Source organism: Apus apus, chromosome 1 (genome assembly GCF_020740795.1).
Source record: "Apus apus isolate bApuApu2 chromosome 1, bApuApu2.pri.cur, whole genome shotgun sequence".
Taxonomy (NCBI): Eukaryota; Metazoa; Chordata; class Aves; order Apodiformes; family Apodidae; genus Apus; species Apus apus.
In genome coordinates this window covers 101210758-101227956 of record NC_067282.1, presented here as the reverse complement: position 1 = coordinate 101227956, position 17199 = coordinate 101210758, and the positions used below count along the sequence as shown (strand labels likewise).

The following is a 17199-nucleotide window of genomic DNA, read 5'->3' as shown; positions in this document are numbered from 1 at the left end:
CGCACCCCTCGCTGCCGGGGCGAGCGGCGCCGCGGCCATGTAAACACCGCTCCGCCGCCATCCGCCGCAGCAGCCGCCGCCTCCTCCTCCTCCTCCTCCTCCCCCCCCCCCCCCCCCCCCCCCCCCCCCTCCTCCCCCGAGTCTCCAGCGCTGGGGCTCCCTCCCTCCCCCCTCCCTCCTCCTCCGAGCAGCGGGGCTTCCCCCCGCCTCCCTCCCTCTCCCCTCCCTCCCTCCCTCCCCCTCCCTGCCGGCTGTTGTTGTTGTAATAAAAGTTGTGGTGTGTGTGTGTGTCGGGCACCCCGCCCCGCCCGGCACTGGGGGGTGTTGGGGGCGCGCAGGGGGGGGGGGGGTTGCGATCGTGAGTTAATTACGTTGCGTTTCCATGAAATCGTGCGGAGTGTCGCTCGCCGCTGCCGCCGCCTCTGCTGCTCCTTTCGGTGATGAGGAAAAGAAAATGGCGGCGGGGAAAGCGAGCGGCCAGAGCGAGGAGGACTTCGCCAGCTTGACAGCCGAGGAGAGAGAAGCCCTATCCAGCCTCGACAGGTACCCGCTCCCCACTCCGCCCTGGCCGCCTCCATGTCCCGGCTCGGCCCGCGCTCCCTCCGTGTCCCCCCCCCTCCCCTGCCCGCGGCTCCCCGCTCGGGAGTGCGTGTGTGCCCGTGTGCGGGCTCCCGGCCCCCGCCGCGGCGCTCTGCTCTTGCCCGCCGGGAGCGAGCCTGCCTGCCTGCCCGTGCAGGGGGCTGACTCTCGCTAACGCTTGTGCCTCTCTCCCCTCCCTCCCGCCCGCTCCCCTTCTGCAGCCGATTCTTCGGATTTCTGAGGCTTCATGAAGATGGCGCCAGAACGAAGGCCTTGCTGTTAAAGGTAAGCGCGAGGCTGGATGTGGAGCTGGGCTTGGGGGGGGGGAAACGGGGGGAGGGGAAGGAGCCGGCCTGGCCCAGCCACCCCCTCCCTCCGGTCCCCCGGGTCCACACGGTGAGGGTGTGCGTGCGAGTGTGCATCGGGGGGCGAGCGGGAGTGTGCGTGAGGGGCACCGCCGCCTCGGCGGGCGCAGGTCCCCGCGGGCAGCGGGGCGCCCCGCCTCGCCCCCCGCCGCGGTCTCCCCACGGCTCGCCGCCGCCTTTGCCCCTTCCCAACCATCACCGCCCCCCCCCTCCCCCCCCGCCTAAGTCAGCGCGGCCCTCCGCGCAGGAGGGAACCGAACGGGGCCGGGCGTGGGGCGAAGGGAGCGTGGCCTTGCGGGCTTCGCTCCGGACACCCTGGAAGGGGGGGGGGGTCCGTCCGGCCCCGGGACGAGAAAGTGCTTGAGCGCCGGGTCCGTAGCCCGGGGCCGGGAGCGAACGCCGAGCGGCGCGGCAGAGCGGGGGAGGGGGCGCGGGCGGGAGGCGGGGGGGGGGGGGAGAGGGAGGCGGTGGTGGCGGCAGGGGAGGAGGGTGGGGGAGGGCGCGCGCGAGGCGCTGCTGACGTTGGCCTCTCCCCGGACCCTCCCTCGTGATTTTCGCCCCGCGCGGCGGGGGCCGTTGGCTGCGCGCGCCCTGCCCGGCTGCCGCGGCGCCTCTCGGCGGGGCGGGCGGGCGGGAGGAGCCGGCCCGGGGCCGGGCCTCGGCGGGGCGGGCGCGGCGCTGAGCGGCCCCCGGAGCCCGTCGCCGAGTGACATGTTTACTCTGCGGGCCCCGGTTGCCTCCAGCGTGCCAGGTCCCCTCCGGCCGCTCTGTGCCGTCCGCCGGGCCCCGCGCTGTCCGCGCCGCTGGGTGGCTTGACAGGGAGCGGGACGGGCCCGCAGGTTGCTGGAGCCTGCCCGGCCTTCTGAGAGAGATGTTTGTTTCTGTGAAAAGTTGCTGGCCCTGTCATTTAGTTAAGTAATGGCTGCTCCTGTCGGCCCAAGATGGCCGGACAGGGAGGAGGGAGAGAAGCCGGGGGGGGGCGGGGGGAGGTAAACACGAAGCAAACCCTGGGAACGAATATGCACGTCGCCTGGAGCTTGAAGCCCCCGGTGAACGCTGAGGGAAACTCTCCTGCGCACTGCAAGTTCTTTCTGGGTGCTTCCTATTGCAGGCAAGGAATTCGCAGCGCCAGTGTCCTTACCAACCTGTAGCACGTTCTCGTGCCCATCCGTAGGCTGTTGACAAAGGCCATGCAGGCTGAGTGTCTGCTTGTTGTATTTAAAGAGTAAATGCGAATAAAACGTTTGGGTAACAGAAAGTAGAACTGTGTTTAAAATACCACACGGTTGAAGCTGGGGACTGTTTTCTTCTGGTTCCTGCTTTCTGACTTGTTCCTGTCAGTAGCGTTGCATTTGACACTTTGTTCATCCTATTGTTGTGCCAGTGCTGTACGTTGATATTTTCACGTGAAGAAGTTTTTTCTGTTGATAGTCTTGGCTGATGTGAAGAGCTAACTCCAAAACGTATTGAATCTGTAGCCTAGGCCCTTACTTGTGTTACGATGTTTATTTCTGGCATGATTGGAAAAGCTCAATGTCAGGACATGGGGGGGGGGTTTGAAGGAAAAGTAAGTACACTTTTCTTTGTGCTTATATTTAAATAAATCCTGTGGTTTCCTTTTGATCTTCAGAGTTATTTATAGAAGTACTTCTTTCGATAAATCAAAAAGGTAGGGGAGTGAGATGTCAGACCAGTTAAATAATGTATGTTAACTGTTAGTGGACTAGAATTAATGTCTGTTCTTTGAATGCTGTTGAGGCTATTGGAAATGTTTGGATCATGTATGGGATAGAGCTTAGGGATGCCAGATAGAAAATAAGAGTATCTCACGTAGTTAGATTGTCGCATAATGTCACCGGGATAAGTTTTATTTTGCATACTGTAAAATCAAGTAATGCAAGCAGCGGTGATTCAACGTATTAGTTGAGTTTTGAGTCCTTGCATATAACGCATTTTCTTCTCTATGCCAGTTGATTAGAGTTTTAGTATACACAGTCTGTTTGAGCTGAAGTGTATTTCTAGAAATACCATTGTACGTTCTCCTGCTACGTCAATGTATGAATCTATGCACTGAATATACTTAACAAAAAAGCAAAACAGTTTGCTATTTCACCTCACTTTTCTGACAGTGTTTTGAACATGTATGAATTGCACACCAACAAAGCATGTTCTTCATAAAACCTGTCTCTGATAAAAGCATATTGTTAAGGAAGTAGAAAGATTAAAATGTTACTGTTTAGTGCAAAGATGCTTGAGAGGAATTCCTTGTCTTGACCCAGGTTTGATTTTGTGTTTTTTATTTCCATGGAATGTGCACGTTTCAGTAACTTACTGATAAGTAAGAAATTGTTATTTTTAAGATTTTTTTTTTTTTTTTTACTTAAACGATTCCTTTTCTGTGTGTGGGAAGCTGTGTGATCTAGCAGATCACTTTAATTCCACAAAATGGTTATTTTTATTGTAGAAAGTGTGGCCTTATGTATGTGCATTTGATACGTTTTACAACGATAGTAACAAAATCTGTTCTTTTGTGCATGGAGTAACAACAGCTAACAAAGACCCTAGACTCCCTAATTGTGAAATTCTAACTGACTGATTTGAAAACCTACGAGCCAGCATGTTATAAAGTAATGTGAGATTTATGTGCAAGTATAGCAGGTAAGGAAAACCATTGAGTCATGTTTCCAGAGGAATCTTTCACAAAGGCAAAAAATTTATCAGTACTCCCTTGATGCAAGAACAGTACACCCGCTATTGAGCCTTGTAGGAAGGCAGGCTGTAGCAGCACCTGACAGTGTTTGGTGTTTATGTATGGTTAAGGCAGTAGGAGCAGTGACTCTCTGAGGAGACTATTGAGAGCTGAGGGGAGGTGAGGCCCTGGGTTGCAAGTGTTGAAGGAACTGCTCCGTTATCCGCACAAGGACTTGTGCAGCAACAGGATTCTATTGTGGGCTTACATTCGGTGCCTCAGTACAGGGAGGTACTATGGTTTTTACTGGGGTTCGCTCAGCTGCAGGCATCGCTTTGGCTCAAGCCACTTGCAGGCCGACCAGGAGATTTTGTAAAGCCTTTGCAGTGGGAACTCTGGTTTGATGAAGCCACACCCTTACCTAGCTTAGTAAGAAGAAAGCTGGGATCTCTTTCAGAGATGGAGGAAGCTTCATGTCTGGAGCTCTAACATGGTTGTTGGTTTTATTCATGCTCTGCGTCTGCACTGCCACCCCCCTTTCTTTTTGTAGTTTTGCTTTATAGGATGTATAGCTTTAGTGTCATGGACTAAATTGAGCCCTGCTGCTGGATGTAGTAAATCGAAAGAGCAGATAAGACATTAGATCTATACAATTTTATCAGTTACTGAAGATACAGAGTAAAGGTCAAGAATATTGTATTGTTGCTCCATGTATTGAATGTTTGATAAACCAGAAGAAATCAAACTTTCCTGTAATGGTGAACACACGGTATGTGTGACAGAAGAATAGAATTTTCTGTTGCCAAATATTTTTATTTATTTTGCAGGAAAGGAGCTTGAAAATGATAGTTTGCACTAATGTGGTTTTGGGGGAGACACGGGAAATTCAAAGAGAGGTCACTGTTGAAACTGGTTGAAATGCTGAAAATCCAGTGTAGCCAGTCTTGTATAGGAGAAAAAGCTCACCGTTATACTTCTATAGCTGACAAGAACATAATTGTGAAGGAGCAAAAAAAAACACCCCAAAAAACCAAAACCCATTCTGTTATCTTGATACGTCTTTCTCCCAGGCAGACATTCTTGCAGGAGGTGAAGCTTAAAGATTACTGGGGGGGGAGGACATCCATTGGGGCATCCATTGTATCAGAAGTGAATTGCAAAGCATTTCTTTCTTGTTCTCTCTTTTTTTTTCTTTTTTTTCCCCCCTCAAGCCTGGTACTTCCACTGTTTAGCCAAAGTTGACTTTCAGTGACTTTGTTCCATAAGCTATAATTATTTGGCTTCTAAACAGATTTAGGTTGATGTAGCAGGTCTAATGTATTGGGTTTAACATGCTTGTTAATTCCTATTCATTGAGTTTGATCAGGTTATCATATCCTGTAGACAAAATTTGAAGCATGTTTCCATTTAAAAGTATTGATATTGAAGTCGGTTTAAAGAGGGATGAAGTAGTTCCATGCAATATGCCAGATTTTGGTCTGCATTACCTCTTGTGGTTTTGCAGCCCTTTTGTTTTTCAGCTGATTTTAAAAACGGTATTTCTTTTGTGTAAAGAACACATGTTGACAAAATCAGCAAAGTGATTATGTGTGTTTTCATTAACTGTACAAAAGAAAGGCACAGTGACAGTATTTTTTCATCTTTCTTGCAACTTTAGGTGTTGCTGTTTTAAAAATAGTTCTGGACAGTGTGAATTACTATATATTGACTTTGTCCCTTTAGTGTTGACATTATTAACTTTCTACTAATCTACAGTTAAATATGCTCAGTTTTAATTATAATAGACTGCTTGAAAAATAATTATGTAGGAAATATTTTAGCAGACTAGCCTTTAGTGTAGTAAAATTATTTTTTTTTTAACTTTGGACATATTTTCACTTAATTTGTTGTCATCCAAACAGAAATTTTGCTTTAAAAAAACATTGTAGTATTTGCCTTACATAATGGCAGTGCTGGGAATTGAGAAACTGGGAATTGCTACCAGGAGACATTGTTAAAGCATTCTAGGAAGTTGGCAGCCTGTCCAATTTCTGTGATTTTATATCTGATCTGTTCCTTTATATTTTTAAAAAATGCATTCTGCATTTCTTATTATTTGTTTATTATCTAGCATACTGTCTGCTACTGCTGAAACCGGATAAACTTCTGTACATTGTATTATCAGTGGAACTGGTTTTGTAGCTTTCTTTGAGGGTGTCTGGAAGTGGAAAGGTTTGAAGCAAAAAATATTAAGTGGGTTAAATTGGGACTGATGTATAAATATTTTTAAGATCAATATTTTTCTGTATGCATTTTGGGCTTTATGTTACTAAGGTAGGATTTTTTTGGGATACAGTTACAGTGTAATGGATGACACATTCCATAGTTCAATGTCATACCATGTTTATACTTTGAAATTACGGTTACAGTCTATGTGATATTTATGTATCCTGATATGTAAAGAGTTACAGATTTGTGTCACAGTTTAGTGGTTCAAACTAGGACAGTTTGTAACATTTGTATGTAATCTGATATTAAAAACAACCTTTTTTTAAAAAAAAAAATGGATGGTAGTCCGTAGTACCTTTTGTTAAGTATGAGGTACTCAGTGTGTTTTGATACTTTCAAAAGTAGTGTTCAAGAGACATTTTTTTTTTTTTTTAAATGGTGGCTTTTGTTGCTCAAAGCCTATGTTGTTGAATGTTTTGGATGTTGCTTAAGTTTGAACTTCAGTGTTGTTACTGCTTCCTGAAAGCAAGGAAATAGAAGTTATGAATGTTACAGTTGTCGTTTTAACATGTTAATGAAAAGGCAAGGATGGACCTCATCTCTACAAACAACATGCTTTTGTAGAAGTGTAGTTAAGATTGTAAGACAGCTAGCATATTGGTATTTGCATTTCACTAAGCTTTATGTTTGCTATTGGGAGACGTAAGGAATAGGGAATGCAATATAAGATTTTTCTTTGTCACACTAGATTTTCATATTTCTTATGGAATAGATGTTACATATCATAGTTTCTAAGTACTAGTCTGCTGAGTTTGGAGGCCCAAGTGGTCATTTTTTAAAAGTGATATATATGCATATAATTAAGATAATTCATGTCCTGCTGACTTAGTAGTCAAAGAGACAAGGTGCACAGCAATTCAGGATGAAGGAGAGAAATATTAATATATTTTAGCAGCTGAGGGATAGAGGTTCTGATAAATTATTTGATTTTTGAAGGTATGAAGAAAACCTGTGGCAAGGATGGGCAGCAGTTATTTTCCCTCAATTCCATGCCAGTAATTTAAGCTCTGAAATGTTTCCATTGATCTTTTTGTGCTTCATGATACTTGTGGACTCTAGCTTTGAAATTTCTCTCCAGGTAAAGTCAGGTACTGTATCTGAAGACAAAACAGACAATCTGAAACTTTTCTATAAGTAGTATTCAGGTGTGCTTTCTGCTCATGAAAAGCATGGCTGTCTGCCTCTTGCCAGCCTTTGTAGCTGTTCACTGTAGTGCCTTGAGTTGACTTGATAATTATAGAGGTAAGACTATGTGCAGATGTTGATACCATCTGAAGTAAGTGTTGATAGCATCATCTAAAGGTTATACTATATGTATGTTACACCATTTTAGGAAAGAGTAGATGTTTCATACTTGGATAACTGTGTGTGTAGAGCCATTTGTTTTTATTACATTGGTAAGATGATACAAAATTAAGAAGAGTCATGGAAAATGTTTATGGCTATAAAGTGATTTTATACTGATTAACATTTGTCACAAGACTTCGCAGTAGTAGAATTATATGCTGCAGCCCACTGTTCTTTACCCCACTTAGCATTAGGCTAACTTATGTTCTGTGGAGAAGTTAAGATTCATGTGTTTGAAGTTTGATCTCTGGTTAGTGAACAAATACTGTTCCCTGTCCTCAACTGATGCAGGTTTTTGATAATGGGAGGGATTTTACAGTATTTTCAAAGACTGAGAGGGAAGGAAATGAGTGTATTTGCAGTTTGAGAATTCTGAAATAGTTGTGTAATAACTAGATACTGCTGTAAAGGACTTAGATCAGCTGCTACAGAAATCTGTTGAGTGGATCATAGAATCATAGCATGGTTTGGGTTAGAAGGGACCTTGAAAATGATCTAGTTTCAACTCCCCTTCCATGGTCAGGGGCACCTCCAACTAGATCAGGCTGCTGAAAACCCCGGTCCAAGCTGGTCTTGAACATTTTCGGGGATTAGGCATCCACAACCTTGCTGGGCAACCTGTTCTGGTGTTTCACCATCCTCACACTACTGTTACCCCTTGTCCTGTTGTTACATGTTCTTGTAAAAAGCCCCTCCCCAGCTTTCCTGTGGCCCCTTCAGGTACTGGAGGGCCTGTATAAGGTCTCCTCAGTGTCTTCCATTCTCCAGACTGAACAACCCCCAATTCTCTCAGCCTGTCCTCATAGGAGGGGTGCTCCAGCCCTCTCATCATTTTCGTGGCCCTCCTCTGGACTCACTCCAACAGCTCCATGTCCTCCTTTTGTTGGGATCTCAAGAGCTGGACACAGTACTCCAAATGAAGTCTTTGGAGAGTGGAGTAGAGGGTGAGAATCACCTTCCTTGACCTGCTGGGCATGCTTCTTTTAATGCATCCCAGGACACGGTTTCCTTTCTGGTCTGCAAGCACACGTTGCCAGCTCATGTTGAGCTTCTCATCGACCAACACGCTCAAGTCCTTTTCCTCAGGGCTGTTCTCAATCCATTCTCTGCCCAACCTGTACTTGTGTTTGGTATTGCCCTGACAACCCATGTGCAGGACCTTGCACTTGGCTGTGATGGGCTGTGAGTCTAAGGTGAACGCATAATTTATCTAGGTGACAGTATTTGGTATTGGCTCAGATAATTCTCAGAAGCTGAACCATTATCATGCTCACTGAAAATGCATATAGGTATATGTATACAACTTCCAGTCCTTCACTTTCATACCTATGTTGCATTTTACATGTACAAGTCATGTAAGTTACTTTTTGTTTTAATCTCCTTGCTTGATGAGGTTCTGCAGCTATGTTTTTGAGGTGTAAATTAAAAACTAATTTAAAATGGAAGTGATGCTAATTAGACTTCAGGTGGCTCAATGTTGACCAGTTGTCTTTGTTACAGATGTTAACAGTTTGAACTAAGTAGTCCCTTATGGAGCCCTACAGAAGGCTGCCAAGATTTGTAGAGGTGTACCTGAGAGGTTAATGTTGATACCTTACAGAACATGTTTGTTATGAGGAAGAGAAACTGTGGTATAGTGAAATGAGTTTGTTGGATCAAGGAAGTTCTGTAAAGCATGAGAAAATAAAGTTTTGTTATATGTTTCTGATTTACAGGTAGGCAAATTAAAGAAATAGCCATAATAACTATAATTCCTCTTGTTTAAAAGCTGTTATCAAGACTGGTCTGTTGATACTGTTAAAAGTAGTATGGGCCATTGATAGTTTACTTGTTAGTTTGATAGTGGTCCTAATGGTGCATTTTAAAAATGAGCTTCTGTCAACATTTTGCAGTGGATCAGGTATTATTTTTGATACTGAATACTATTCTTTATATCTAAGGAATTATAGGAAAGTATTTCTTATGCTGTTACTGAACAAAAAGCCCCTTAAGTATTTTTGGGAATTGAAGAATAATCTCTCTCTGATACTTTGACTTTAGAGCAGGAGAGGACGAATGGATTACCATCAGAGCTTTTTTTTCAAAATAGCTTCCATTATGGCTCTTGCATTTGCTATGTAGCATTCACTGAAGCAGTTTGCTTAATTAAGATGTAGAATTAAGAGTTCATTTATAGTTTTGTAAAGGGAGTGACTGAAAGTTTGTTAAGTTTGTTAAGAATTACAGCTGGAATGCTATATATCTACATATGCATTTCCTTTGTGGTAAGTTGGTAAATAAATCGTTGTTTGTTAAAATGGCTTTAAGTTACTTTCTTTTCTCACAGTGGTGTTCTGAGGATTATGATTAATTCTTGTTATTGAAGTCTAAAGCAGACTGAACTATGAATATGCTTTTAATTACATTTCTGCTTGCATTTGGAGAATTAAAAAATTCTGGACAATTTTTGACTGTTATTATTTTCAGCATTAGTCAAAGGATCCAGTGCTATGTTTTTTTATAATGGAGCCAATGGGTCTCTTTTTTATTTTTTCTTCCCTTTTTTTTTTTTTTTTTTTTTTTTGGTAGTAATATGTTACTTCCATTGCAGTTGCCGTTTTAACTTTTAATTTAAGCACTGTTTCCCTTATCTTATGATTTGAAAACTTGCACAATAATCTTCAGTAGAATAATGAATTTAAGTTAAGGCTTTAGTTTCACAGTATCATATATGTTTTCTTTAGGTAACAGAATTCTGAGTATTTTATCTCTCTCTGTTGCTTTCCATGTGTGCTAGTGAAACCATTTGTAGGCCTGTATGTTGAATCGGGCTGGAGCACTGATTTAGATAAAAAATAATTCAGTAAAAATGGAAAACTCAATAGTTTTAAATAACCAATGCTGAAGCTTATTACTAAGACAAAGGTTTTAGATTTTAGAAAAGCAAGCTTCAACTCTTGGGAGGGATTCCGTGGAAAGCTTCCATGGGGAATAGAGGAGCTAGAAAGTGCTGGCAGTTTTTCAAGAACACCCTCCTGGAAGCACTAAACCAGTTCATCCCTTTAAAGGTAAGAGAAGTATGTGGAATAGGAGGCCCCCTTGGCTTCTGAGTCTGCTAAAAAGCAATAGAGAGGTAAGCGTACCAGGGAGGGAAAAGCGGACAAATACCCATTGAGAAGGTGGTTACCGAGAAGATGTAGACTTGATTTTTACAAGAAGTTGCATAGAGGTGAGGGATAATGGGTACAGGTTACTCCTGGGGAGATTCAGATTGGACACAAAAGAAAAATTGTTCACAATGAAAACAATCAACCATTGGATATCCCAGGGAAGTGCTGGATTCCCATGTATTGGATACATTTAGGATTCAGCTGGACAGGGTGCTCAGTGATCTACTCTACACTGTCCTTTGGCCACAAATGGTTGGTCCAGGTGATCCTTCAGATCCCATCCAACCTGGAATTCTTGGTTCTTTGATTACATATAGCTCATTATGCAGACTCAAAAGAGGCCATGCAGGTACTTAGAAAGATTTGGGAAGCTAGGATTGGTCTGGCACTCTTCCCGTAAGGAGTATTTACAAAACTATTGCTGAAGCAGAAAGTTTTGCTTCCTTATTTTCTTCTGGGGGATGGAATTACATATATTTTGGAACCACAGGTTGCCAGGATTTTATTTCTTTTTGGAGAGGAGGGATAGAGTGAATACAGTGGCCCTGCTTCATTATTCTCTCTGAAGGAAGCCCAAATATTTTCTGAAGTTAGTTGCCCACTAGGACACTTGGGACAGGTTCAGATCTGAACCTGCAGCAGAGAATACCAGAATATAAGTAACAAGCACTGTAGAGAAAAGTCTTTTTTTGATGAAGCTGGTTTATGTCATTGTGGACATGGCTCTGAATGAAGGAAAAGTACTTAGGGATCTAAGTTCAGTACTTCATGAATTGTGTTTGAACCTATGCCCGCTGAAAATCAGGCCTCAATTTCATTACGTAGAAGAGGAGAAATGAAGCAGTCTTCTGGGAAGGTTTTTCACAATATAATGTTGTCATGAAAGCAGAGATTTTCAGTTAAAGGAAGTGGAGAGAAGGTTGAAAAAGGGTACTTACAAGATTAGATGTGAGGAAGAGTGGGAAACCAAGGAATTGAGTGGGTGACTTAGTTATGCAGACAAAATCCGGGGATGGGGGGAGGGAAGCAGAGCAGTGGAAATCATTGTATATTTATCCTTTCCAGCAGCTACCTGAATCTTGTTCCTGGGCACCATTTAGCTGTTACTGCTAACTTAGAATAGCTTTTAAGCTCGTGATGGTGTTGGTCCCTGCCTCAAAAGGTTTTAAAAACAAGGTAACTGGGAACAAAACAGAGTACAAGGTTGAGGAGAGTTTGTGGAGAGTGTGAAAAGGCTTAGTAAGAGTTACATATGCTGTAAGTTCTGATTATTACTGTGCCTTTGCACACTCCCATTTTTTGAATAAAAGGTAAGGCATGGCAGAGGAAGCCATGACTTTGACAGAAGCTTTGGCTGCATTGTCTATGTCTTTATCTTCTATTGCTGCTGCCCTTTTCCCTCTTTACCCCCCAAAGAGGGGAAAAGTAAAGAAACCTACTGCTTCTGCTCTTTCCTCAAAGTGAAAATCAAGGCCAAGAACTCTCATGTGTTTGGCCTCATGCCTTGTTTTTCTCTGTTAGATTTGAAGGATAAAGTGAGGAAGTACGGAAGACGTAGGTGGATATGTTAAAAGGGCAAGAAATAGTTTAAAGTATGGAATTAAAAGCTTGTATAAGAGAGAATGGTGCTGGCCTAGAGAATATAACAGTATAGTTTAATGGAACAAAGTGTAGAAAGTGTAAGATAAAGTGGAAGCATAAGAAAAATTGAGAACATCCATTATATAACATCATAGAGCATGTCATAAGCAATTTCTGGTAGGAAAGAAAGTGGAATGATACTGGGAAGAATAAAGTAAAAAAAAAATTGAGTAGATTGGTTGGCAGGCTTGAATGGAGCTTCTGGGCATGTTAGGAATATGGTAGCTAAAAGTAGATTGTGCACACCATGGTTCTTAAAACTTTGTGTTCTTAGTCTTCGGTGAAGTGCACAGAAATGTGTGGTTTTCTGAGTATTTTTGATCTCCTGTGCTTTAACATTTGGGAGGGCAGAGCTTTGAATTTGGACACAATAAATTTTCAAACATAGGAGACTACAAAACTCAGAAGGACCGTCTGATTTCAAGTGTTATCTTTTAAAAAGATCAACAAATTAGGCTTAAGGTTATTTTTTGTTGTTTAACAGGTTTTTTTTGCTTGTTTTTAAGGATAAATTAGTCTTTATTTATTCCTTTTGCAATTGAAAGGAAGATAGGAGAATAGCTTTTACTTTTTATAATTTCTGAAGAAGAATCCCTAGTTAGAAACTGTTCAGCTACTGTTGAATCAGAATGACACATACTCCTCTGTTCCTTGCGTTAGAGGTGGGGAAATTAAAAAAAAAAAATATATATTGTGTATGAAAGCAAAGCTCTAAGCTTTAGCTGGTATGAGATGCATGTCTGAGCCAGCCTCTTCTGGCGTCTTTATGAAAATACTCAAATATACCTTTAGCTCAGGAGCACACAAAATTTAATTAGCAATCTAAGTTTTTGTAGTGGAGGTTTTTCTTAATTGTAGTTTCTATGTGGAGGAAATTAATAGTTGAAAATGGCTGTAATGCTTCTTCTGGTTATATGTGGGGGAATTTAGCTGCGTTTACACTTATAGCAGAGCTCATTCTTGTTGCCTAAGTAAGATGATATAACTGAGACCATCAGAGTCCATGTTAACTAATGAACAGAATAAGGTCTTGTTTCCAGCGTTAAAGGGGTTCTGTTAACTTACAAGTTCACGTGTTAAAAATTTTATTAGTTGTGACAGTTTTCTGGGATTAGTTAAACACTGTCTATCTTTGCTTTCTTGGTGGGATTTTTTTCTGTGTCCTCTCAATACAAGGCATTTAAAAAGTTTATTTAATATAAGAGATTTGAAAAAAAGTATTAATGGTTGAATGGAACCTGGAAAGGAGACATCTGTTAGGCTAAAAAAAAATGAAAAGCGCAGCCAAAGCTGTATTGTATTGTGGATATCTGTTTTAGGGGAGGTGAATGTTTATGGGACAATTGGAAGAACATTGTGGAAGATTGAATAAGGATTCCTTAGTTTATTGCGTGTGGTAGGGATATGGTTGTCGCATAGGACTCTTGATACCTTATCTTGAAGATTGTCTTTAGTTAATCTGCGAGTGTAGATGTGTTCCAAACTGTGATGAAAAAGCTGGAATTGAAATATCCCAATCTTTTTACTGCCTGCCAGTAAAAATGCTGTCATCTTAAGTTGTGTTTTTCTTTATTAGTTGATTTTCTTCCCCGTGGCAGCTTGTTTTTTGCTTTTGAGTGATAGGATGTTTTCCTGTAATGCCATTTGCAGACTTCCAGCTTGCTTGCATTTTGGCCAAAAATCTGAGAACAATGATGACTCCATTATATCCAGTGAGAAACTAATCTTTTGTACTATTTAGTTTTAATTGCTAATTAAGCTAAGTCCTCCGTAGTGTGAAAGAATGGAATAGTTTATGCCCTCCACTTTAGATGAGTATTTGCTACTCAATTGTAAAGAACAATGGAAGGGGTGATTTTTATGTTTTCTAGATGAAAATGACCTTTTTGAGAAAGTGAAAAGACCACTCATTTTGTGCAAGATCATCTCAGGGAACATGTGGCATCTGGGGAACTGAGGAGCAGTTTAGGACTTCTATGTTGCTTCAGACAGCCTAGACCACCACCTTCCCCCTCCAAAGGCCTCTGTTGGTTTTGCCTGACTGCTCTGCTTCAGCTTCTGTATTTAGTAATTTAAGGTATATCAGATTGGCCAGACAAGCAGCAGGGATCTTCTAGAGAAAGCTTGTTGACATTTGGATATTGTTTTCATTTATTCTTGATTTTATTTATTTATTTATTTAGCAATGAGATTAGAATGAAGCTTCCTTTATGATAGAGCACTGATTCCAGTGCATTAGAGTTCACTTATTTTAAAGATTTTTCAGCACAGATAGGCAGGAATTTTCTAGCACCAGGAAACTGTGTTTCAAGAGGAGTGGGTTAGCAGATACGCAGATTTACCAAGTAAAAAAGTAAAGCAAATTCCAATTACAGGTCATTTCACAACTCTCCTCAGGGCTTCCTCACTTCCACAGTCAGAACTCAAAAATGGAACAAACTGATTCAAAGCAATTAATTAATGACTAGCTTAAGGTCCAACAGACTTTAGACAGCTGGAAAGGAGAAGGAACACACTTCTGCTCCAATGCCTTGATTTTCATGGTTTTTCTGTAGTATTTGAGACCCTTTCCAGATTTTTATCATGTCATTGCTGAAATTGATTAACTTAGATATTCTCATAAGCAGATAACCTGTTAGCACCTTGTTTGCCAGTGATTACCTTTTTAAAAAAAAAAAAAAATTAATGAAGAGTAGTACTTATCAGTACCCATACATATTGATATCTGGGTTTAAGAACAAACGTACAGTCAAAATAATATTTTTGTGTGTATGTTCATCCTTGGATCTCAGCTGGACAGTACTCTCTGCTGCTGTGGCTGTGCTGGCATTTTCTCTACCTTGGCAATCCCCACACAGCATATGCTGACAGAAGTTATTCTTTTAGCATCACTGCACTGTTATGTGCAATGTCAGAATCAAAACCTGTTGGAGCTCTCTACTGTTGCTGTAGTTGGAGTGTTAAACCAAGCTGTACGATTTTAATTTTCTTAACCTAGAGTATGAGCAGACAGAAGGTAGTAGAGCTGGTTTTCGTAAAATAGCAATGGTGTCTGTACCAGGGGTCTGCATGTGCTGTTGTGATACTACTGCTATTAGTTTCATCTTTCAGTATCTTCAGTGCTTCCTGAAGAGTGAAACATTCCAATCAGCTTTATATCTTTTTGCAAATAATGTAAGTTAGAGCCCAGGTCAACATGATCTTGCTGTTTGTTATTTCAAATGACCAGAAAAACTATGTGATGATGTACTGCACCATGATTGTGTAGGGTTTGACTCTGGTTAGGACCAAATAGTCTCCAGATGAAAACTATTCTGAAGCAAGAGCTTTTAAGGAAAGAAACATTTTTCAGAGTTGTTGCTTTTTTGTCTGTAATAAAAGGTGAATTAGAAGTTATGCAGTTACAGTGTGTTACAACGGCTGTATCAACTTAAATTTTAATTATAAGCTCCTATGGTTTTTAAGTTGGTTTGGACAAAACACTGGAAATTGCACTTTGTGCGTTAAATATGCAATGGAAGAGGAATAACAGGTGTAACTTAGATGCAGGTTGAATAACATTGAACAACAGATACATTCTTAAGATGATGCAACGTTTAGTGACTTCACATTGCGTGTTAAACTGGCAATTCATTTCAGTAGAACAAATTCACATTTTGCTTAGAAATTAAAAACAGACACTAAATGAGTAAGGCGGGTACCATGATACTGCCTCTCCTTCCAGTCAGAAAAGGGAATTAAATTAGATTGCTACTTCTGAATAATTTTGGCTCTTGGTTTAAAAGTGAGTTGTATTACTCCTTGAAACACACATTAAAAATGAAATGTTGGGTTTTCTTTCTTCACATATATCAAAGTCTTGTATTTGTTTATCCCTTTGGTCAGACCTCTTTCTTCACATGTGCAACTTAAATGAAATTTCCCATAGCTTTGGAGAAGGGATATCTCTTAGGAGACACTATTGCACAGCACTTGCTCAGGGGACTGAGCTGAAATGTGAAATTTCCATTGCCAAGCGGCATTTACTGCAGAAAAGTGCCCATGAAGTTGCAGTTACGTCTGTATGAAGCTGTAGATCTGTACAAGTTGTCTGTTCTTTGGCTGGTTAGAAACAGTTAAAGCTTGAAGATCCATTGCTTGTGGAGTGTTGGTATTCCAACTTCTCTAGCAAGTTAACTTTTTTTTTTCACATGTGTCTCCCTGTCACTCTCTCCCTCTGCACCCCACATAATTTCCGTCTCTGCTTGTCTTACCTTCTGCATGTATCTAGCCCCCCTGCCCTTTTACGTAAGTGTCATGATGTGTGAGGTGTTGTTCTTAAATTTGCGTGTGGTGATATGAAAAGATGTGGGTGAGTGAAGTCACGTACTCATTAATGTTAGAAAAATTAATTTCAACAATATTTATTCTCAATATTACTAACTAAATTCTCCATGTTTCCTTCAGTCTACTGCTATGCTTTTCAACTAGTATGAATCATATGCAAAAAGAATGTAATTGTGGTAATGCAGACATATATTTTAGAATGATCCTTGATAGTTTTCTCTTGCATACTATCATGCAAGTATTTAGTCTGTTTATTTCTAAGCATGTAGCCTGTGTTATCTGTGGGGAAGTATCTTTAATTTAGGATCAGATACTCTTATGCAGGCAATATGTAAAAGCCTTTAGCTTTTGACTAGTGTTATTTCTGAGCTCCTAGAAGTCTGAGTTGGGTTCAGTGTTCTCAGTGAATAAAATGGGGAGACCTGATACCTTATAAGCACTGCAGAAGCTTTCTAGATATGATTACCTAGAACTTTCCCCAGTGAGTTGAATTTAACTGTTCTATGAGACTTTGCCATATGTAACAGTTGTAGGCCTTTGAAATAGTGTTAATTTACTTTCTGGAAGGAAAAATAACAGTGTGTAATTGGAATGGCAGGAGGGAAGATGGAGCTCATGGATAATGGCAGACAGTGGGTAGTGGGAAGATTTCTCACAGGAAGTTACATGCTTAATGCTCACATGTTTAATGCTACTGTAATTGGTGGAAGGAGTATCTCCCATGATTTTGGGAAGTAATCCACATGCAGGACATAAACGTCCCCGTTAACTGTGCATTTGATATAGGTGCCTGAAGTATGAAAGATTTTGCTTCCATCTGGCTATATGGTAAGGT

General features: G+C 41.6%; 1 protein-coding gene across 15 annotated transcripts in view; it reads left to right on the top strand.

The window, feature by feature from the left end:
- Nucleotides 1–289: 289 nt before the first annotated feature.
- The window catches only part of KDM6A (lysine demethylase 6A), a 160232-nt gene continuing 143322 nt past the window's right edge, over nucleotides 290–17199 (top strand). For 8 of the 15 annotated variants that reach the window (XM_051609125.1, XM_051609120.1, XM_051609121.1 and 5 more), the window contains exons 1-2: nucleotides 290–543; nucleotides 801–864. In XM_051609125.1, the coding sequence (XP_051465085.1) occupies nucleotides 383–543; nucleotides 801–864 (225 nt within the window). In that variant the 5' untranslated portion in view covers nucleotides 290–382. The remainder of the gene's footprint in view (nucleotides 544–800; nucleotides 865–17199) is intronic. The other 7 variants (XM_051609112.1, XM_051609119.1, XM_051609114.1 and 4 more) reach the window with 2 other exon arrangements.